Source organism: Poecilia latipinna, unplaced genomic scaffold, assembly GCF_001443285.1.
Source record: "Poecilia latipinna isolate Pla-1442-1.1 unplaced genomic scaffold, P_latipinna-1.0 Scaffold2201, whole genome shotgun sequence".
In the NCBI taxonomy this organism is placed as follows: domain Eukaryota; kingdom Metazoa; phylum Chordata; class Actinopteri; order Cyprinodontiformes; family Poeciliidae; genus Poecilia; species Poecilia latipinna.
In genome coordinates, this window is record NW_015114817.1 from 80267 (window position 1) to 104834 (window position 24568).

Below are 24568 nucleotides of genomic sequence, written 5' to 3' on the forward strand. Positions count from 1 at the left end.
TCTGACGGTGTTTTCTCTCGTCCCGTTGGGGTTTCGGACCGTTTCCCCTGAATCTTTGGACGCATCGTCAACCTTTCATCGACCAATCATCTGCAGGGACCCCAGAGGTCTGGCAGAACCCGGCGCAGCGGGGGAGGCAGGGGGCGCATGCGGTCATTCACTCATCGCTTGGACGCTGTCCGGCTCTTGTTGTGCTTTTATGTTGGTGAGGTATGTGTGTGTGTGTGTGTGTGTGTGTGTGTGTGTGTGTGTGTGTGTGTGTGTGTGTGAGAGGCCATATGAAGGTCAGGTGCTGGTCACCAGATGTTAACTGTTTGCGCCGAACCTCAGAAAGAAAGGAAGACAGGAAGGACAGTTTCTTCATCTCACGCTCTGAGCGGACGCTAACAGCGCTTAGCTTTCAGCTGAAACTCGTCAGAAAGAGCCGGTGGCGGTCGCCGCATGCAGCGACTCTGAATCGGCTGCGGTCAGCTGGGAGAAGTCTGGGCCCTCGCCTCGCTTCGCAGGCGGCGAGCCGAGTTCCCAAAACTGTGAGTCTGCTCAGAGCCGCGCCTCTGTGTGTGGCCTTCCAGCGCGCAGGCTACTGCTGCTCTGGATATTAGCTCTTCTGTATGTCGGGCTATTAAACACCAATCCCCAGCTACAAATACACACACACACCACTTCCCTTTTGGGCTCAACTTCGGGGGACATAACAGCTTTGGCTGGTGAAAACTGTGTGGGCCAGAAGAAGAAATGTTCCAGCTGGAGAGAGAAAGCCGAGGCAGACACTTTTCAGGACATCTGAGGAGAGAAACTTCTTGGCAGAGCAGCGAACACTGCAAAAACACAAAGTCTCACCAAGTCTAGTTTCTAATGCAAATACCTTAATGCACATTAAGCAAAACAAAACTAACTTATGAGTAACTTCTCAGTAACATATAAAAGTTTGTGTTAAATCAATAATTTCTTAATGCTGATCAAAAAGTACTGACAAATTATTTCACTTATGGGAAAAATATCTTGTTGTATGTGAAATAATCTCCCAGTAAGGAATTATTTACTTAAAATAAGCTTTTATATCTAACTGAAAGGTTTCTTGTAAGTTAGTACACTTGAAATGAGACAAAACTAAGATATTTGAACTAGAACCTACACATAAATACTTGGTAAGATTTCATGTTTTTGCAGTGAAAGGATCCGAGAAGCCAAATTCAGAGTAAAAGAAGAGGAGTAATGTTTCTGCGCTGCACTAAAGCAACAAAAGGAGAATAAATGAGGACCAATGTGTGAAACGCAGGAAACCAGTACAGAAAGTGGAGAAGGAACAGCAGCTGGAGCGTTGCTGCTCATTCAGCACTTTGCCAAATCAATGCCACTTGAGGAGCAGGATCCGCATCCTGAGCTCAGCGCGACGCATCAGCGAGGCTGTGGGCGTGTTGGTGTGTTCGCCTGCAGGGCCGGTCGCGTTGCTGCGAGGTGGGCCGCTGCAGTCCACATTAGGGTCCAGTAATGTGTTAATTTATAACCCTATCACCCCGGACGCCTGCGTTATCCATCTGTGTCACCCGGCAGGCCCACGACATCTATCATCCAGAGGGGAAAACGGCCGTTCTGGGCGGATTAAGCCACAGATTCTCCCTGTTTCTTTCTCTTTCTGCCTGATCTGTGGCATCTGTCCACGTCCCTTTCTGTTTGCTCCCGGTTTCCCAGGGCTGGTGATCAATTTGAGCCTGACAGACTTCTCGGTCCGGTCTAACTCCCGAGTCTACCAAGCGGCTGAACTCTCTCTCTCTGCTTTAACGCGCTGCCTCTGGTTTGCTATCAGTGATCAGGGACTGAATTACTCCAAACACTGACCTGCAACAGCTGCCTGTCCAGGATTCTGCCACTGATTCTGGAAACACAGCCACTATTTTTACCCAATTAACTCATTCACCGGGTACAAATACAGTATAAATGCCAGAAGTTGTGACCCACAAACAGCTGACATCAATGATTACTCTCTCAAAAACACTTGGAACTATTTTAAAAGTTAAAACACCAAATATAGCTTAATGTATAATAAAAAAACAGTAAAAACCATCTTAGCTCTAGCATAGAAGCTAACTTCAGTTTCTCTGCTCTTGGAGACTGAGGATTAGCTGCCCAGAAACCATATTAGCACTAGCATCTGTTCAGCTGAATGTTACCACTGACCGAAACCACAAAGACGACGACAGGAAGTAGTTGGATGATCATTGCTCCGCAAGATTTTTAGTGACAAATTTATTCATATGTTTTTGTGTTTTTATTTAATGGAAATTCCTAAATTGTGTTTTATCAACATTAGCAGAATATTGACAAAAGTTTGCGTGCATTTGTAATATAAACAAATCTACTGCTGCCAAAAAACACAGTAAGTGTTTCCATCCCAGCTGCTATTTGCAGCGTTTTATTTCCACACCTTGTTAAGAACATTGTTGAAATCATCCAACAGTTGCACATTCCTTTAGATCAGAGTTCACAATGTTTATGTTAGTGTGACTTTATGTGCTCCGATTGTCACTTTGCTGCTGTTACTCCTGGACAACAACTACAGATATTTCTGTTCTGTCCTATCAAAATGTTTTCAATGCATGAGACAAACCCAAACTAGAGGAACTTCTGCAGCTTTCTGTGATGCGTTTGCTCGTCTGTTTGCATTTGTGCAGATGACCCAACCTCTCTCTGTCACGACTTTGCAGACGCCAACAACACACAGGGGTAAATGATCGATACTCACCCTCTTTATTCAATTTCACAACATTACGACAAGCAGCGCTCGCACACGTTCATGCAAATGTGAAACACGAATGCAAAACAAAGAGAGGAAGGTCGGTTTGCAGCATAAACTCCGCTGTAACTCAGGCGGAGGTCGCGGAGGCAGAGACCGACGGAGACAAAGGAGGGGGTCAGATGGGAAAGACAAGCTGGCAGTTTCACTTTTAAAGAGTGCAACAGTCATCACAAGAGGAGAAAGGGAATCTACCCATTAAGACTAAGTGGATGTATATTAGATCACGGAGGTAAGGAGGTGGGCATTTACCATCAGCCCAACTCAGACGCAACCTACGAGATCAAAGCGTTCAGCAGGACTTTAAACTTTAAAGTCACGCTCGGTTTTAGAGGATGTCTCCGAGGGACGTCACCTCTGCGAAATGAAGGCAATTAAAAGACTATCAAAGTCACCGCCCAGTCCTTGGAGATCAAACCAAGCCTTCGTCCTCTCCCTGTCTGTCCCCCCTCCGTTCTTATCGCGGCGGTACAGTTAATCCTCCTCCGCTCCTCCTCCCAGCGCCGGGTCCCTCTGGGAGTGCGAGAAAGGCTAAAAGGCGGGAGCACATTTGCCACTTGCCTGCGACACATAATACGGAGCGAGGCAATCAACTTTGGCTTGACATGCATTTGCTCATCTCACACACACATCCAGCCCGTTCCCCCACCACCACCCACCCTGCTGGGAAATTGAGGGGCGAGGATGGGGGGACGGGGAGCCTAAATTAACACTTGACATTCAATACGGTCAGGTCCTTAATTGGCCGGGGCCTTCCTGAGAAGGCAATTTTCTATTCCCCAAACTGCCCCCGCGCAGCGCCATGCGCCGTGCGCCGGTGTCGTCTGTGTACGTGTGCGGGGAGCAGAGAAACCGGATCTGACTGCACTGCAAAAACACAACGTCTTACCAAGGATTCATGGTCAAGTTTCTACTGCAAAGGCCTCAGCACACTGGAAATAATACAAAACTAAATCACAAGTAACATTTCAGCATGAAATAGGAGTCAATGATTCCTGAATATTGATGAAAAAGAAAAATAGTTCCACTGTCAGATTATTTCACTTGTAACATGGGAAAAATGTTTTGTTAGAAGTTAAATAATCTGCCAGTGAAACTAGCAGTTTTTCTTCAATTCTGTGTGTTTTCCAGGAACATAGTGTCATTTTATAACATAATCAAGTAACTACATTTCCTTCAGTTATAAAAATGCTGTACATATCAAAAAGGCTGTGAAATTGGGCCTCTGTCTCTTTAAGAAGCTCTTGCTCTTCCTGAAACTCCGCCTTCAGGAAGTCATCACAACATGGCTCCTCTATTAACTTTAACACGTTTTAACCAGCGTTGCTCTGTGAAGTAGCTCCAGTAATGAGCTCAGCTGATGTTCCACCAGGTGTTGGCTAATTGCTGATGGCTAGTCTGAAGGAGCAGAGTGGGGAAGTGGTGTTGCTGTGCTCAGAAGCTTGGAAACTGCATCTCAGAGGAGGAGCTTTGTCCTTGAAGGCGGGGCTAGATCCACCCAGCGACTCTGAATTACTTAGTCCTACCCAGTAAATAATTCATGACATGAATTATTTACTTAAAACAAGCTTCTACATCTTGTTGAAATGTTAATTGTAAATTAGTTTAATCTTATTTAAAGTGCACTAACAGGTTGGTAGAATACTCAAAACTTTTACTCAAGTAAGAGGTAAGAGTAGTCATCCAACAAATTAATCAAGAAAGAGTAAAAATGTATTTGGTAAAAGGTTACTCATGTATTGAGGAACTGACCAAATCATTAATATTTTAATAAAACAAACAGATGGACCAAAATATAAAGTTAGTTGGAAATTTTGGTATTTTAAGGATGAAAATGACAAAAATTCATATAAGTAACAAAATAACAAAATCAGGCAAAATCATTTTTTCCAAATCATTTTCTTTCAATAAAAAACTAACAAAAACTGCAGGTGTGTGTCTGTGTCTGGAGAATTTATGGTTAAAACATATTTTACTCAAGTAAGAGTAGAGATGCTTCATAGTGAAGTTACTCCAGTAAATGTAACTAGTTACTATCCACCTCCGTATGCTAAGATATTTGCACTAGGAACAAGGAAGTACTTGGTGAGACTTTGTGTTTTTGCAGTGTGGAAGCATGTGCTGCAGACCCACCGGGGGAATGCATGCATGCGTCTGTGTGTGGCAGTGGGGGCCCAGGCCCCCCGCACCCCCCGGGTTCCTCCCGCTCTCTAATGAGGCTGGATGAATTAGCGCTACGTGACATGATTTCAGCTCCTCCTTTGTCCTCCTCATCCAACATTTTTTTTTTTTTCATGCCAGTGACAGGCGTCTGGTGGCCGGAGAGAAAGCGCCGGCAGCGAACCCTGCGGCACGTCACACACCTGAACACACACACACACACACACACACACACACACACACACACACACACACACACACACACACACACCTGGTGTAACGCACACAGAATGAAACTCTTTCTCTTTCCTCCCGTTGTTTTTCCACTCACTCACACAAACGCAGACAGACTTGCACTTCCCCGCGGATTCAGTTACAGTTGATGTTATTACAGCTTTCAACCTGAGAGGTATTAGGCTTCCTTTAACAGATCTGACAGCATTTACAACACAGGCAAGTCGACGCCTCTAATCGCCTCTGCGACTTCAGACTATTACCCATTGATCTCCAAACAGAGACGCCTCCTCGGTTGCTTCTCCTCGTCTTCCTCAGAACCAGAGGTGGGTCTCTGTGTGGAGTAAAGTTTTATTGCAGTATTTTGCGTTACTATGGTGATAACGATAAAAGTGACAATACCTACTTGTTACGTCTTTTTAGGTGACAGCATTCACAGCACCACAAACACAAATTCTGCTCTAGAAAAACATTCCTCTGTGTGCAACACGCGTCTTCAGGACACCAGTCACATAAAGAAGTGATTTCCACCACTCAGCTGCACACAGTAGCTGCATATTGGCAGATTATTGAACAAACAGTGGAGAAAATAGCAAAACCAACAATCCTGACAATCCAGAGTTTTAAAACATTAATTTAAATTTATTGTAACAATGATAAATAAAAAAACGATAAATGATAAACGATATAATACATAACCAAAAATGTTACTCTAGTCAGAGTAGCACAAGCTAAGCATATTTTTACTCAAGCAAAGTAAAAAGTAGCCATCCAAGAAATTACTAAAGCAGGAGTAAAATAGTATTTGCTTTCCTTTACTTCAGATTGAATCATGTTATTATTATTCTGAGTAGAAAACATCCACTGCTGACCTTAGATCACAGTAAGTCATTAAACTGATCCTGTGTGTTAAACTGTAACAGCTTCTGCTGTTCTTTTCTTTGTGTCTGAGCAAAATGAAGAAGAGCGTTTGACTCTGGCGGCAGACTGACACCAGTCTGCCGCCAGAGACTGGTGTCCATTCAGACTGAAGGAAAAACAAACAAAACACAAACTGATCACATGGAGAAAGGCGAGACTTACAGAAGCATTTAATGGCGTGTTAACGTAAAGTTTGCTGTTATGGTGGCCGAGCTGGGAGGAAACAACTGGACCGGGTTTGTTCACGTCTGCTGGACAGAATCAGAGCAAAAACAAGTTTTTAAAGGTACAAAAAGTCCAAGCGTAAAACAATCTGTTTTACAGTATTTAATTTACATTTTTAGATTTTATATATTGTATCATCAGCAGATGAACAAAACCAAGCTATTTTTACATTGTTCCAAAATAGCAGCATAGATATAAAACCTGTTTAATAATATCAAATCGCATCAAAGTAGATTTTATGATGTTGGTGTTCAAACATTTTGTCAAATGGTCCAAAGTAGTCTGTATGTAAAAGCACTTGAGGGCCAAAAAAATATTTTAAAAAAATTATATCACCAAAAATGTTGTGATTTTTTTCCCCTACTCAACAATAATGAAGTATTTTAATTAAATAAATAAAATAATAATTTTTTTGTAGGATTGGGATCATAGCTGAGATAGCTAACATAACTGAGAAAATATTTAATCTATTTGGCTCTTCAGTTAAAAACAGTTTTCATGTATTAATACAGCAACTGAAAACAAATTTGGGTGCATCAAGTTGTAATTTAAAGTGTAAGTCAATCCTAGTTACCATGAAAATAGATTGGAAAACATTTATCATTTTTGTGAGCAGATTTTAATTTAAAAGTTGTGGTTTTGTCCTAATATGTTTAATTTTTGTTGTTGGGTGGGCCACAAATGGCCCCCGGTCCCAATTTTGACCACCATTTGTTGCTTTTTTTCTCCTGTTGCAATAGTAACACATTTAGATTTTATTATTTTTCTGTTAGTAACGATAATCGGCGGTGGCTCAGAGCCGGACTTTCTCTTTGCTCAGGCTCCCATCAGCAGGAACAACTGGGACGTCCTGCAGGTTCCAAATGGTTGGAAATGCGAGGTTAAGCGGTGAGACGGAGAGGGAGGGGGCGTTCAGTTTTACGGTAATGAGCACATATTTTAACACCAGCCCAGCCACGACTTTATGCTTCCAATGATACAGCAGAAGCTGCTTTCTTGCTGCCTTTTTACACATCTAAAAGTGTGAAATAATGGGCTGGATGAAGCAAACAAAGGCTGCGTATCTTTTGTGTGTTTGGAGAAAAACATATCAAATGGATTAAATGCCATGAAATATTAAATGCCAGTCAGAGTCACAGCGGACAAAAGCACTTATGTCGGAGTGTGTTTCCCGACAGAGGAGGATGCAGCTCGGGCCATTAACGAAGAAAACATCAGCACAAAGAAATCGAGTGTGGACGCGTGGCAACGGGTTTGTGGGGGGGGGGGAACAACGCCGACGTGCCGCCTGCTTTTAACTCACACAACTTATTTCAAACACGAGTTCTCACTTTGTTCTGCTGCGGGGAGCCCAAACTGTCACCATGGATGAACAGGTAATGTCTCAGGGAGGTAAACAACGACACATGCATGAAGCCAGGTCTGACTGCGGCGGCTTGTTGGGGTATTTATTGTTTTAAACGTTTTAAATGGCTGATCCGTCCAGGCTGGATTCAGGGTGAGCAGCAACCTGCTGATGATGGTGGATCCTTTAAATCAGGAGCGATCAGCAAAACGTCACATGCATAATAAAAACCGCCTACTTGGAGTAAAAATCCATATTTTCACAGAAACATGCATAAAAAACCATAACATGACATAATTGCTTTTAATGGTACTGCTGTAAAATGATGTAACATACTGTCTACTACAGCTCCGTGTTTCAGATTTTAAAACACAAACAAATGAACTCCTGATAAATATTGTTGTTTTGTTGATTCTTGCTCATTTAGCAGCCACACTGTGACTTTCTGGACTTTTATTAGAAACAGAAATATTTTCAGAATAGCTGAAAAATAAGCCGCACATCTGTTTTCCTGCTCTGACAAACTGTATGGTAAATATTCAGTCTGTTTCGATGTTCAACACAGGAACATGAGGCACATTTTGGAAAAACAATCCGTCTCAGTTTCACATCATTAGGAGTCTAATATTTTTATTTATAATAACTGCACAGTATTTTTTGTTTTGTTAGTTAGTATTATTATCAGTTTTATTGTTGCTATTGTTAGTCTTTATAGATTGTTTTTAACACTTTAAGAACGTTTTTCGTGTGTGAACCTTTCGACTTCATTCTGCTGTTTCCACTTTGTGGGACAATAAAGTCGGTTTCTATTCTATTCTCCTATGCAGTGGCGTCACTAAGGTGGGCCCAAAGGGGGCCGGTACCCACCCCAGCAGAATCAATGATTGAAACGAAAATCTAATTTATTATTTATTTAAAAAATATATTAGTTTATAGATTTATGACTTTTTTGGTGTAAATGAAGTCCCACTTTCAATAATTAATGATTGTATCATAACATTCCTCCCTTTCTGTCCTTGTTTCAGGTTGTGTTTTGCCACCCACACACACCTGACCACCCTATGTTACCCCTTTTCGAAGAAACAGAAAAGAGTAGCAGCCAGCTGAGCAGCACGTGGGGGAGGGGCAACTTTCTATTTCATTTTAATGACTTTAAACCGAACCAATCACATGATGGGAAATGCTGAAACGGTTTAAAACCTTGTAGTAGTTTGACACAGCCAGGTGAGGTCTACACACACACTCAGTGATATTTTTCTACTTTGCCTGCAAACACACAAATACCTACAAAGACAAAAGCTTGCCAGAAAAAAAAAAAAAAGCACAAGCTGTGGGATGCCAGGGCAGCTGCATTTAACAGTGGCCATTAAATGTTATTAATCCAACATCTTTACAAAGTCAGCAGAGCACACAAACAAATGCTAACACATGTGGCTTTAACACTTTGCTCGCAACAGAAAGTAGCAGGCTAATGAGCGTAGGCTGAAGTTTGCAGATTCAAAGGAACTTGTTGCTCATTCTGAGGAAAAGAACAGGAAAAAGTGTATCTGTACCTGAAGGGACTGGATGTGTTTAAGTGAGCATGTGCTGCTGATGTGTGCGCGTGCACGTGTGTGTACTTTGGCTCGCCGCCAACCACAGTCTGTACCACTAGCCTCCCTTTCTCCAGAACCACCCTAAAATCCTCCCTGGGCCTCCAGCAATCAGATCCCCGCGGCAGACTGGAAGCAGAACAGAGCCCGGCCGAGCGGAGCGCGGAGAGATAGGCGCAGAATAAAACATGGCCGCCAACAGGAGAGGGCGAGGAGAAGAGTAGCCGCCATCGCCTTCCCTCCTCCTCCGCGAATGCATCAAAAGATCAGGAAAAGTTTGGTAAGGAGGCCCAGAAATATTCAAAACCGGGTCAGAACAGAAATTCTGAGGATTTTGAACATCTGATTTGTTCAGTGCAAAAATACAAAACCTCACCAAGAATTTCTGGTCTAGTTTATAGTGAAAACATATTACTGCACTTAAAATGAGACTAACTTACCAGTAACATTTCAGCAAGAAATAAGAGTTTGTTTTAAATCAATATTTCCTAAATATTTTTTATAAAAAAGGACTAGCTAGAAATTTAATAAACAATCTTCCAGTGGAACTAGTACTTTTTAAATCAATATTTAAGACAGACTGACCTAAAAAAGCTCATATTTCCTGCTGAAATGCTATTCATAATTTAGTTTTGTTTTATTCTAAGTGTACTAAGATATTTGCACAAAACAAAAATATTTGGTGAGATTTTGTGTTTTTGCAGTGTTCGGCATCAGTTTGTGCAAAGTAACATTTTGCATTTATTTTGCAGTTAATGTGGTCCTCTTTATGCATTATATACAAGTAAATACACACGCACGCGCCCACGCGCGCGCACACACACACACACACACACACACACACACACACACACACACACACAGGAACAACTGCACCGTTATTTACACACACTGGGCAGCAGCAGCAGCTAAGACACATCAGGTCTGTAATTAATTGTGTGCATATTAATCATAACAAAATAAGCAACATTTTCAATTCAGAAACACTTTTTGCTGCTAAATTATTGAATAAATAGACATAATTATTGAATAAATAGACATAATTATTGAATAAATAGGCATATAAATGCCACAACAGATATTTAATCTCTTATTTATGTTATTTAACCATCAGATTGGAGCAAAATGCTCCAATCTGCCATTCAGCTTTCCAGAGTTTCAAAATCCATCTATAGAAATGTGGACTGTGGACGCCAACGTTAGCACTGGGGACGTCTGCATTGCTGCTACATGGTTAGCCTTGAGATGCTAAATTAGCCTTAATTAGCTTCGCTGTCAGGCTAACTCCATTTAGCACAACAGTATTATCCAGCATCTGATCAGATCATTTTTTGAAGCAGAGATTAACCCCCAGTGGGCCAAGAGAAACGGCTTTATTAGCTAGTGCTGTTGTTAGAGGATGATGCCTGTGCGTCAGACTTACAGGCCGTACCAGAAACATACAAATCAAAAAGTTCCATCTGGAACCTTTGTATGTAAAAAAAACACCCCCCAAAAACATATATGTAATCAATTAGATAATTTAAATTAATGACTTACAGTTTCAGCTCTAAATAATAGTAATAACAAATCTTGTGCATCAGAAATACGGGCGTACCAGAAACACATGAATACAAATGTTCCGGCTCAGGACTTTTGTATGAAGAAACAAATAAATAACATTTTTAATGCATAAAAATCTACAGAAGTCAAAATTAGTGCATTTGTTTCCCAGTCAAACAAATGCATGTATGCTGGCAATGTATGCCATGTCTGCATTTGCCAGATGCACTTTGTTCGTGTCCACCTTTAATTTTATACTCAGAGTTCACTAAAACCAGATATGTCTAATTCTTGTGGAGTAAATCTACCCTTACAGGGTGAGGTAACTGGGCCATTTTTTAAAGCAAGGAAATCTTAAAAAACTAAGAGAAAATGAAATTGGCACTGGGAATAAAACGTCAAATCGGTGCATCTGTTTTTTTTTAATATAAAAATAAATGTTCCAACTTATCCAGACTTGTCTTTTTCTCTACATTCATGCATTAAAAATGTTATATAACATGAAAGGCCCCAAAGCCCCCGCTGGCAGCGCCCCTGCAGGAGATGGAACCAAAGTTCCCCATTCCTCCCGCTGCGGCTGTGCTACCTGATAGAAAAACCATTTTCCCCTCAACAACAACTTCAGTAATTTCCCCGCGTCTAAAAACGTACACAGCAGTGCATGTTGGGAGAAAGAGTCAACTGCAAGGCCCGGACAAAATTACCATCATTATCCATAACCATAAACAAGCCTGATGATGATGATGATGATGGTTTTAACAATAATAATAGCAATCCAGGCTGAGTGCTTTTTCACATAGCAGTGACAACATTAGTCACACCGGCAGCAGAGAAATGAAAGGCTCGCTGCCTTGAGAGCTCCCCTTTGTTGCCGCTGCTGATGGGGCAAATTGGCAGGGAGAGCCGGCAGACGGGGTCCTTAAAGACGGATGTAAAAATAGTGGGCTGTCGATTTGCCCGCTGCGCTGGCGCAGCTCCAAGCCAAACAACATAACAGGAGTTGAGGAATAACAGGAAAAGGGAGAAGCCGTGGTGAAAGTATGGCCCGGGTTCCTGTCACTTAGCGCAGGTCACACCGAATGTCACCTTCCTCCGCCTGCAGGACGGGCCGAGACAATGTCTCCGCCATATGGACCGGCAAGAGAAACGCCTCTAATCTGGGATTACCCAGCATGCCGGTGGGCTGGTCACCCGAACCAGGGCTGCTGCCGCCGCAACGAGTCGCACAAACCGGTGACAGCTGCTGCATTCCTGTCATATCAGAGAGAGAGAGAGAGTGTGTGTGTGTGTGTGTGTGTGTGTGTGTGCGTGCGTGTCCCCTCATTAGTCGGCGGTGGGGTGTTGACATCCTGAGCGGCTGCCTCTTCAAACACACACTTCCTCCTCACACCGGCAACTTTTCCTGAATGCAGGAAACTGCCCAGAGACAAATGACTGAATGTTGGGTTTTTGTTTTAAGGAGGAGGAAAAGAAGCAGAACAAGGTTATTGTTATTATTATTATTAAAACTTTATTTAACCAGATAAAAACCCACTGAGATCAAGATGTCTTTCACCAAAGTGACCTGGCCAAGACAGGCAGCAGCAAACGTCAAATTAGACAAGTAAGCAGAATTAAGAAAAATACATTAGGATTATAGAAATGACAATGAAAAGCAGTAGTTGTGACAATACTAATATAAAAAAAATATTTCAGATATTTTGCAGCACAGCAGCAGAAAGTCTGTGATGCAGATGATCCACCCTCTCCTTATTAAAGCTACATTCATGTCTGAGTCTCACATTTTTTAAAGTAGAGATTCACCAATCAGGCTTTTCTGCTCTCAGCTGATGATTCTGATTTTTTTATTGTTTGTTTGTAAAGGTTAAGGAAACCTGATGTCAGTAGTTTTCAAATGAACATCTTGTTGAAAACTGCTTAGATTTGTAAACATTAACTGTAGAAATAGTCTGTGTTTCTGCTGTAGTTATAATTGTGTTATTTATATATTTCTGTTAAGTGAATTAGCTACAATCTGCTACAGCACATCAAATTATGACATTTATAGTAATAAAGTTTATTACTACTATTACTAAAGAAAACCTTTTGCTTTTAATATTTTCCTGTGTGTTTATAGTTCCTATTGTTATTATTTTTAATCTTTATTTCTGTACAGCATCTTGAAAATGACTTTTTAGTAAAATGTTTGATTGCTATGAATATTAAGGGCTTCAATCAGAGAAGCTGCATGCTGCTGCATGATGCATTTATTGACTGAAAAGGCTGGGATTTCTGAGCTTTGATGCATTTAGAGATTAGGAGAATTTCAGGTTTTTCCGTTTTTGACACACCAATCACAGATCAGAACTGATCAAAAGGTAAAACTGTCTGATTAATTGGTGCATTAATTAATCAGACAGACATAAAGAACAAATGTTGTTCCTGAAACCTGCAGGAGTGAAGCTCAGACGATGCAACGCTGCTGCAGGAGGCCAACACGACTCTCATGAATGCATCTGTGCGTCTCGGCGGCCACGCCGGCGCGTCTCCTTGGGACAAACAGGAAACAGCTGACACGCAGCCCTGCAGCGCAGCTCACATGATGCGTATTGATCACTGTTTGCCCCCGGGTCTCACATGCAGAGTCAGGGTCAGCGCTCACCCGTCCTGCAGGGCATCGCTGCACAACTGCAGAGGCTGCAGCATGACCCCAAAATGCACATGATCAGAATATTTACCCAAGAAGAAGAGATGCTTTTTCTTCTTTAACGGGAGTTTAAACGAAGGACAGCGATGGCGCAGTCATTGGATAAAGTTTAGCTGTAGCTGGTGCCTGGCTAAACACAGCATGAATGGGACTTTGTGCATCCTCCACTTTCACTAAGCTTGGTGGCTTCTTAATAGGGCAAACATACTGTACTGCAAAAACACAACATCTTAACAAGTATCTAGTTTCTAGTGCAAATGTCTGCATAGCTTGTGATGTTGGTTGATGCACTTCTGTGCTGAAAATGGAGGAAATTCTCAGTAAATTTAGATTTTTCATCATTTAAAATGCAGATTTGAACCTCTGGTCATCTTTTGATGCACCTCTCACCAGCATACCTTGTTTTGTAGTTCATGTCTTCTATTTTTGAACAGTTGACTCACTCAGCCTTTTCACCCAAATATGTGATAAAATAATCACATATTTGAGTTATAAATTTACAGTATTTTAATATAGTGGGTAATTAATTTGGCTTCATTTTGCTTCAAATATTCAAAAACACAAAATCTTACAAAGTGAAATATGACACAACAAACTTGTGGAGTTTATTTTAAGTCAATAATTATTTAATATTGATGAAAAAGTTTTAGTTACACTGGGAGATAATTTCACTTTTAACATGGGAAAAATGTTTTGTTATAAATGAAATGATCTGTCAGTGGAACTGGAACTTTTTCATTGACTTATAACAAGCTCTTACATCTTAATAAAATGCTGCTTTAACTAACTTAAGTTAGTTTTGTCTTATTTCAGCTGTACACAGATATTTGCACTACAAACTAGAGCAGAAATACGTGGTAAGATTTTGTGTTTTTGCAGCTTGAACATGAGAATCCTGCAGTCAGATTCAAATGGTGCAGAAATGGAAGATGTTGCTAAGACGGCGTTTCTCCGTCAGGTGCCACAGCAAACAGTCACCAACTTCCTTTCTGCTGTCAGTATGTGCTTTTAAAAAACACAACAGGAATCACTTCTCTTTCTGCACAGAGAGGATCCTCAAACCAGGTTTATTTTGCATTTAAGTTCTGAAGTGTTTTTGTATTTGAGATGCAAAAGAAGAAGAAGAAGAAACGGTGAGAGACAGAAGAAAAAGAAGGAGTAGTAATGGGGGAAGTGGTGCATGTCTTTCCTGCAAATCTCCTCTTTCACCTCTGCTCTCCTCCAGCTCTCCATCAGGCCAGCCAAGAGACACTTCACCTCGCACCCGCACACACATGGAGCCTGAGCCAACACACACGCTCGCACTCGTCCTCCAGCATGCGCACACACACACACACACACACACACACACACACACCACTGGCATCTGACTGTTGAGCCACCCACTCAGAAAAATAAATGGCAGAAGCGGAGACACGAACGCCTCGACACCAGATGCGCGCACGTATAGACATCCATATGCTTCGAGTGCAACGACCCATCAAAGACAGACATGGAAATAATAACAGTCGAATGTAACCACACACACACACACACGCGCGCGCACATGCACACACACGTTCACTCACTGTGGATAATTCTGCACATATGCATCAAATCACTGCCTTCTGAGGCCAGCTCTGCAGGAAAACAGCAATGCATAAGCAACATGCAGCACTCCTGTACCGAACACTGTAAAACAAGCTGCTCTCACACACTCTCACACACACACACACAGACGTGCAGCTATAAGTCTATTAGGGTGTTAATAGGCAGATTAGTTTGCACTGTGATCTGCGCTGAAGAGGATATTATCCTCCTTGCTTCTTTCCTCAGACAAAACAAAGCAGAGCTTTTCCACAAATACGTCTGTCATCACGCTCTAAAGAGCGATTAATGCTCTCACTCAGAAAACACACAGCAAGCGGAGCAAAACGCGGCTAAAACCCACGTCTGAGTAGCAGAAAAAAATGGTGACACAAGACAACTGAAGGAGTAAAAGACAGGTGGGAGCGAATGACGTCTGAAAGTCAGTGGGTGTATTTTAAAACAAAAGCAAGCAAAAATTTAAGCAGTGAAAAAATACTGATAAGAGCAAGAATTGGGTTAAAATTATAAGTGTATTCTGATTTTAATTAGGCAAATATTTTCAACTTTTCCATTTTCAAATAAGCAAAATAAAAAATGTTCCAGACAACAAGGAAGTTTAAAGCTTAAATTTAACAGCTGGAGTGAGAAATGCACTCAGAGAAGTTTGTAGTGAATTATAATAATTACATTAAAAACTTTTGCATTTTCTCTGCTTGCATTAAGTGGAGCTGCTGGGTTTCACAGTGAGAGTCTGAAGGAAGCAGACAGGAGTAAATTCTGGTGCCACTGTACCTCTTCCAGGTCTCGGCCCATTGTCGACCTGTCGCCCTTCAAAGGAAGCCGCGTTACTGCACCCTTTCAAAACAAAACAAAAAACAAAAAAACAAAAAAAAGGAGACTCTAATTTAGATTTAGCTTTAGACTCAAAACAAGCACTTAATTTTAATTTTATTTTATTCTTGTTTTTTTGACGGAAATGTGCTGCGCCTGGGTGGCATCACCAGACCTGCAGGTTGGAGGTGAAGACAGTTTTTTTTTTCTTTTTTACGAGCCCCTTAAAGCCTGATGCTGGTTCCCACGTTTTCTCCGACACTAAGCGGAGAGGAAAACAAAAAAAAAAAAGCAAAAGGGACGCGGCCTCCGGCTGCTGTTACTGAGGAAACATCCCTGATGAGCCAATTAGGCCCGTGGTAGCGCTTATCTGCGGGGTTTCTAACGCGCAGGGGTCGATATTCAGAGCCACGCATGTTGCGGGTAAATTAGGGCTCCGAATATAATCTCTGCGTAATGCCTGGGAAATAATTAAACTCACAGCAAATTTTTGTAATTCTTCTGTGTGCTAAAACAAATACGAAAGTTTTATTTTGCTGCGTAAAATGCGCACAGATGTCAGAACAAAGCTCATAAACCAGGCAGCATTTATCGAGTCTGTTTAATTGATTTCTTTCAAACTGCACCTTGTTTCTGCGTTTCTGTATTTAGATTGCGGGGGATGTTTATTCCCTGCTTTAAAAAACGATTTAAAAACCTCACCGAGGCCTTGAGCTGGAGACATTAATTATTCTCATTTCAGAAGACGCCTCAGTTCGAGCTTTTTCCGGGTTTCACGTACAAAATATACATAATAATAAATTAGAAAGAAAAATGAAAATAATGCAGGTGGATGGGATGGAAAAACACAAGAAAAATTATTCTGCCTCTTTTTTAATTTTGCTTGTTTTTAACAATACACCAATTTTGTGTTCACATATTCTTTAAATAAATATTATCTATAATATAAAAAAGGAAACATTTACAATATTTGCACTTTACTATTACAGAATTTAAAAATGAAATAAAACGTAATATTTTCTCCTGTCGGTTGGAAGGTTTGGAAACACCGCGAGGTGGGAAAAAAAAAGTAAAGTGAAAACAGACTTATCGATTAGTTATTAAAAGATGGGGTGATCTGGCACCTGCTGCAAACTACAGGAAGGATCGATGATTTTTTTTTTTTATTGACATCGAAGTAACATTTCTCCATCTCCAGTCTTGTCACATTTTTGGAGAAGTCCTGTCAGATGTTTGGATTTCTGGCGCAGCCGCGTCTCTCCTGAACTCACCGCGCTGCGCCGACTTCTTCCTGCGTATCGATCACATCTAATCCGGCCTAACGAACTATAAAACCCCGCGCCACCCGGCTCTTCTTTACAGGTTTTCTCCCTCTCTCTCTTTCTCTCTCTCGCCCGGACACCCCAGGGGTGCGCCAGGCTCCGCAAACACAAAGTCATTATCGCTTAGATTCCAATAAGGCGAGTCTGTCAAGGAACGAGCTTCCTTCGGAGAATTTATGTCAGAGGATATCTTCTAAGTGATGCGCGGAAGGATAAATAACAGCGAGTCCCACAGCTGATTACATTGAAACAACGATGCGCGTTTGTGGAGAGGAAGAGGGGGGGCCCCAGCAGATGCGGAGCGCAGGGGCCCATCCACCTGCTCACACCGGCAGAATGGGGGACAACAGGCTCTACCACCCACACTTCCTCATATATATAAATAAGCTATTTTATTCATACGTCTGTAGGTTGGAAAGTAATTTAAAACTGGATATTGGTGAAATTCCAGCATTAATTCCAGTTATCAGACTGATAAAACCGTGTCGGAATTATTTTATTCCTGATGTGATAGTTGCAAGGTTAAAAAAAAAAAAAGCGAGAAGATTAAATGAAAAGTTTCCTCATTTCCAACGCAGAAACTGTTGCGCAAGAGCCGCAGCGGCCTGGTGTGTAACAGCGTGCGCTTGGTACGGCGGAGCCTGCAGGTCCCGCAGTGATTAACTGCAACCCTAACAGGCGCGCACGACCCTCACCGGCTCCCCTCACGCGCGTGCGCGACAACTGAAGCACACAAACACACTCGCGCGCGCGCGAGCACTCACAAAGGTCCGACTTCTCCCCTCATTCCTCTCCTCCCTTCTTTCCTCCGACTTTTTATCCAAAATGAGTTAAAAATAAGTCTGGAGTCTCCCGGCTCTGGCTGCAGGTTTACACCTGGAGTGGAAAATAAAAAAGAAAGGCAGCAGAGGAGTGAGAGGCAACCGGGGGAGAAATGAGCCGTGGTCCGGGTTCGGGAGCACCTTGCGTCGGCCGCAGGAAGGTGAGGAGCCGGTTCAGAGGGGGGAACCTGCCGGAGCTGCTACCCGCTCTGAAGGCTCCAAAACACGGATAGAAACTCCGCTTACTCCGCAACTGATGGAGACTTTAAAAGCAATTGAAATCGGATATAATTTCTACATAATTTTTTAAAATATATTTAGTGAATTAAATAAAATAAAAGAAGTCCATGCATTCAGCAGGAAATAAAATAAATACTTTCAGCACTGATTAAAGATCCAACACTTTCCAGGAGCAAAAAGTGGAAGATAACATGTAAACACACAGACACACACGCACACACACACGCACACACACACACGGAGGGATGGAAAAATGAATTTTCCCCTCCTGGACCGACAGCGGACGTACCTGCTGGGACATTCTGTAGAGGAGGTTGCTGTCAGTGCTCTGCTGCTGCCATGTCCCCATGAAGCCCGGCTGCTCGGCGCTAGGCGGTCTGGTGCTGAACTGCATGGAGCTGCCTGCTCCCTCAGCACTGCTAACAATGCTAACACCACCCTGACCACCACCACCGCTGCTGCTGCTGAGGCTGGGGTGAGTCCGGCTGCTGGACGGGATGCTCACACCGCCGGTGGGTTGGTTAACCTGAGCCGGAGGAGGAGGAGGAGGGGGCGGCCTGGGCGACTCCGGGTCTCTGCTGGGCTCTGCTGGGACTGGGTCGCACTCGCTGCTTCTCACATCCAACTCTGCCTCCTTGGACTTGGACAGAAGGAGGAAAGAGGGAGGACAGGAGGGAGGGAGGGAGGAGTGTGAAGGAGGAGAGAAGAAAAATAAGTCAGCGAAGGTGGGTTCTTTTGGGGTCGTGTTGTCTTTGAGTTTTTTTCTTCTTTTTGAGGAGAAGTGTGTGTTTGAGAAAAGAGGGTGAATCTCCTCAGGGGCCTCCTCATCTTGGGGGAGGAGAAGGAGGATGATGAGTGTAGGTGAGGAAGGTTGGAGAGAGGGATAGAGGGGCTGATGAAAAGCTGAGCAAGAATGGAGGAAAACAAAAATAAAAGGTGGAGAGGGAGTGTGTGTGTGAGAGAGAGAGGGAGGGAGAGAGAGAGTGTGTGTGTGTGTGTGTGTGTGTGTGTGTGTGTGGACACACCAGAACACAGATTACCTGCCAAATATTCAGCCAAAAAGAAAAAAAAAGTTGGAAATAAGAACTCGACAAATGCAAACCGGAAAGTTGACTTAAAAGTACAAAATCTGAGCCTGAAGTTTGAGTCTGAAACGAGCCGAAGCGGAGTCGCGCGTCTTACCATGAAACCAGCGGCCGTCCCGGGAAAAAGTGAGGATGAGTAGTGAGTGTGAGCCACCAGCTATCCCGTTCCTCTCCCTGCCTCCGTCTCTTCCTCTCTCTGTGTGACTCCGTCCCTCTCCTGACGTCCGCGCCGCTGCCTGTCCTCCCTCTCTCTCTCTCCTTCTCTTTCTTTCCTTCTCTGACTCCTCTGTACTCCGCCGCAGCCACGGAGGAACTGAGCCGAGCGCGTCAGAGTGTGTGTGTGTGTGTGTGTGTGTGTGTGTGTGTGTGTGTGTGTGTGTGAGCGAGAGAGAGCAATGTGGGAGAGAGAGAGAGAGTAAATGTGTGAGTGTGTGTGCCGGGGCCGGTGAGGGCTCAACTGTGCCGCTGAGATGCTCAGTGACACTGCGCTGCACACTTCCCCGGCACGGACACCCCTCCTCTGCTCGGGGCCGGGAGGTGGGGGCAGTGAGGAAGAGGAGGAGGAGGAAGGGGGAGTTAGCTGCGTGTCCCCCTGCCTCATTACCATGTGGGCTGCTGCGAGTGGCCGGCAGCAACTTGGTTCTCCTCCGCAACGAAAAAAAAAAAAAAACGGGGTTTCGCTTTTGCGACGCGCTGGGGCGCTGCGTTATTGGGGGCGCCACAAAAAAGTAATTATTTGTAGTCAGCATTTTCTGTATTTAACAGCTGTTTGTGCGTGTGTAAACGACGTGGCACCTCACACACACAGGTTTCTTCAGTTGTCATTAAAAACTCCGCAGCCTTTGTTTGATTTCCAGCAGTTCTAATGAAGCACTAATGGAAACAGCAGCAATCTGCCACCATCTCCGCGCTCCTCCTCCTCCTCTTCCTCCTCCTGCTGCTCCGTGGAGGCGCTCAGATTTTAATTAAGAAAAAAATGAGGAAGAGGTTCCATTTTAGCCAAATTGGTCCCCACAGCAGCAAAGGTGTGGGAATAAAATGAGGGATGGAGGAGTAGAAGGAGACAGACACGGAGAAAAAGACACACAGGAGGATAAAAGAAGAGGGGGGAAAAATTTCCTTTGACACAGCATCTCAAACAATGAAGACACCCTCCCTCATCTACAACCTTCTGCTCCTCCTTTCCCCACAATCAGGCCGTCATTAGAGAAATGACGGAGCCGGTTCGGGGTTCCACGGAGATGTCACCGTGATCTTTCCACGGCAGATCAGCAGCAGAGAGGGACAGACGGAGAACTTCTCTCCCCAGCTGCATTAAACGGCCTCTGATCTATAGAGTCACTTCAGATTTTGTGCTAAATTGCTGCAGACAGCTGCCTGGCTGTCTGTTAAAAGCCTTTTGTAGCAGCCACTAATGGCAGTGCAGAGTTAACCTTTGCTGAGATTATCACACCCGTCGTTCCGGCGACGTACACGGAGAGAAAAGTGCAGCATGTGTCTGAACGTCTTTTTGTCAAGTGTGTTTAATTTACATCTTAACTCTCTTTTCTCCTCCTGTCCGGTCTTCATTGCTTTTGTTCTCCTCTTGTCTGGAGATGCACCGATCGATCAATCGACCGCAGATCGGAATCGGACGATTTTCTCTTGATACCGTCAAATCAGGCTTTTCATGTAGCGCATTAAAAACTAGCGGTTTACAACGTTTCTCATCCCGGGACTCTCAAATTAACGGAACCCCAAACTAAATGAATATTTGCGGATTCAATTTGATTAATTACTTAGGTTTTAACATATTAAAAGGTCTATGCAATTAATACCTTTTAGAATTTTTTTTTCTTTTTACATACAAAGGTAGCAGACGGAGCTTCTTTTTTTGCCCGTAAATTTGACGCACAATTGACGTCCTAACAGCAACAGACGAAAAAGCCGCTTCTCTGATCTGATTGGACGCTAGGAAAGACTTTTGTTGTGTTCACGTTGTGCTAGGAGGAGTTAGCATATCAGCTATTTAAAGCTAAAATAGCATCTTAATGCTAAAGATGCTAAAGTAGAACAATGCTAACATTAGTGTAAACATTTCTAAAGATGTAAATTTTAAAGAGTCACATGAGACATTTGAAAGCTGAATAACACTTTGCACCAATCTGATGCAAAATGTTTGTTTATTCAACAATGTAGCAACAAAAAGGGTTTAGAATTGAAAATGTTGCTTAATTTGTTGTTTTTTAATAATTACAGACCCACCAATATATAAATATATACATATATTTGCATAAAATGCAGAACATTTAACATAATGAACAGATTTTTGCTCATTTTGTGCATCTCTGACTGAAAAACATAATTTTTCTTAACATTTTTAACATGTTGGATTTATGTTAATGTGGTCTTAAAGACATAATTTAAATGTTTAGAGTTGCTTGTGAACCATAAAACTGGAACATATTTGAGGTGTTTTGATGATTTTGACAAAATGTAATGTTTGTTACTGGTTTCTCAATTGGTGTCTGTATGTTGTTTTTATTACTTTTTATGTTTTTATGATCTAAAGCACTTTGAACTGCCTCGTTGCTGAAATGTGCTACACAAATAAATTTGACTGATAACTTTGATTTAAAACAAAAAGTTTATATAATAAGAACTCAAGTTTAAGATTTCCAATCACTTTCAGTTGATAATATTTCATCTAGCAGTTTATACTTTAGTGCACTTTTTAAAAATGGATCAGATGTTTTTTAATGTGCCCAATGATCAGATCTGTAGCCAGCTTTAGCCTCCATCTTTAGTGGAAGATGTCGCTGTGCAGCTTTGTACAGTTTTCTGTTTAATCCAGGAAAAAACGCATCTCTACTTTTATCTCCCATCTTATTTTATGACCTGTCAGCAGCCACCATCATAAAATACTTAATGTATCACCCCTTCGATGCGCAGCTTTACTCTTAACAACTTATTGAAAACATAATGCATGAGGCTCAGGCTAATTCTATTAAGTGACAATTTAGCCGCCAAGGTTGCTTTTTCCCCTCTCCAGACTTTTCCCCCGCTCCCTCTCCCTTCCCCTCAGCTGTAAATGTGCTAGTCTGTGGGTTTTTCAAGTGGCACTCAGTGTTTCAAGTCAAGCTGGTGGCTCAGCTTCTGACCCGGCTGCTTAATGGCTGTTATTTGTGGGAGGGAAGAGTGGACTCTGCCAATAGAGCTCACTCTTCCTTCTCATTTCTCTCACACTTTTTCCCCCTTTTTTCTCTCTTTGCCGCTTGCTGATAGCAGCTACTAGCGGGAAGAGGAGGAAAAAAAATTTGGAGTGGAAACAGAAAGATGAAAAATCTGTATTAGCTGCAGAAAAAAAGAGGATCCTAGAGATTCTCAGGCTCCTTTATTAAAACTATTATTGTGGAGGACTTGAGAATTCCCCGTGGGGCAGGGGTCCATGTCGAAGCCCATATAATTAACTAGAGGCTCAGCTACGGATCAATTACCAGACAAGCAAGTGATAGCTGAATCAATGGAAGATCATCAGGCTCGTTATCAGTGTTGCAACTCATTAGAGGAAAAGTGAGGTAGAGAAAGAGGGAGAGCAAAAAAGAAAAGAGGGAGGGTGAAGATGGAGGCAGGACTGGTGTGTGTGTGTGTGTTAGGGTGTGTGTGTTGCTCCTCGTTAGCCACCACTGGCTGGTGACAGAGGGGGGGATCTGGATGATAAGGGCAGGCCGCTCTGTAGCAACAGTCACTGAGGCTTGTACGGATCAATACCAATGTGTGCATGAGGTTAAAGCCCGGCCGCAGCATCCTGGATCTCCAGCGACTCCTGAAGCGGTCAGCAAGCGGATGTCAAGGAGAAAACGTTACGCAGCGCAGTAACTGGTCAGCAGAAAGACGACAAGACGTTTAAAAATATAAAGTAAATTTAACGAGTTGGGGATTTTCTGAAAAAAATGTAAAGTATTCCAGGTGAGAGTTTCATCTTTACTTTGAAGTTGTGTCATGAAAAAAAGATTTGGTTCATTTAGTGTTAGTTTTTTCTTTATGTTTAGAAAGACCTTTTTCACTTTTGCTTGAGATGATCTATTCATCGTTTCAGGATGTTTTTCCACCTGATAATCCAGCAGATTCAGTTTGATTCAGGACTAAAATTTAAACACTTGTTAGAGTTTTAGCCTTTGGTTCTCTTTCTATACTGAGTTGAACCAACCGAACTCTTTGAGCAACCTCTTCCCCTCCTCACCTGTGGGGGCGCCGCACCAAGAACCACTGAAGGAAACGACACAAAAACCTCTGAAGACATTGAGCGCCACTTCCTTTTTCACCAAATGGAAACAAAAGTGACGTGTCAGATTTCAGGGGTTGGAGGGTTTATCTTTTGTCTTTTGTAAAAGACCAGGAGTCATTTCTCCGTCTAGCGCTAGGCTAGCACATCTGCTTTGGTTGTATTTACCCAGAATGCCCTGCGCTGCGGTCCACTGCCTGCTTTTGGAGCAGTCTCTGGTCCGCTTGGCGTTCACATACACATTCTAACCGCAGCAGAGTTCACCTCAACCAAACTGAGTCTTAATTTTGTAGTAAATCAAACTCCAAACTTTACCCAACTTTTACTCAAGAAAAGCCGTGGAGGCCAACGCTTATCGATTAGCGCAAATGCATCAGAGCAAAGACTGACCAATGTCCTGCTCTTATTGCCGAGCTTAGACTAAAATATTCTTCTGACACAAAAAGGAAAACAATTAACCCAAAAAGTTATAACACATTCAAAAAGCCTTATGAGTGAAAAAAAATCTGCCAATGACACCAAAACTTTTTATCAATATTAAGGANTTATTGACTTGAAACAAGCTCCCATGTCTAGCTGAAAAGTTGCTTGTAAGTCAGTTTTGCACAATAAATTAGACAATACCTGGTAATATTTAGCATTAAATGCAGAACTTTTGACACAAGAAACAGATAATACAAAAACAGATTTTTGCTCACTGAATGTGGCATTTCTGACTGAAATACAGAATGGAATGCCTCATTTTGTTGATTTATTACATGTTGAACTCATGTTTACATGCATTTAAAACTTTTGAATTTAGAAAATAATAAAAAACGTCTAATCAGAAATCTAACCTGTAGTGGTTGTGACCTCCACATTTGCTCTGCATTTAGTAAAAATACTTTATCAGTTTGAAAAGTAATGTCCGAGCAATGCCACTTCCATTAAATCTAAA

At 42.4% G+C, this 24568-nt stretch overlaps 1 protein-coding gene across 2 annotated transcripts in view; it reads right to left on the minus strand.

Annotated features, from left to right (window-relative positions):
- Positions 1-19867, minus strand: part of LOC106936717 (zinc finger protein basonuclin-2-like) — a 76918-nt gene extending 57051 nt beyond the window's left edge. Inside the window, exons 1-3 of one of the 2 annotated variants that reach the window (XM_015017896.1) lie at positions 19465-19867; positions 18572-18922; positions 15861-15923 (exon numbers count right to left, since the gene is read on the minus strand). In XM_015017896.1, the coding sequence (XP_014873382.1) occupies positions 15861-15923; positions 18572-18922; positions 19465-19467 (417 nt within the window). In that variant the 5' untranslated portion in view covers positions 19468-19867. The remainder of the gene's footprint in view (positions 1-15860; positions 15924-18571; positions 18923-19464) is intronic. The other variant, XM_015017897.1, reaches the window with a different exon arrangement.
- Between the last annotated feature and the right edge of the window lie 4701 nt (positions 19868-24568).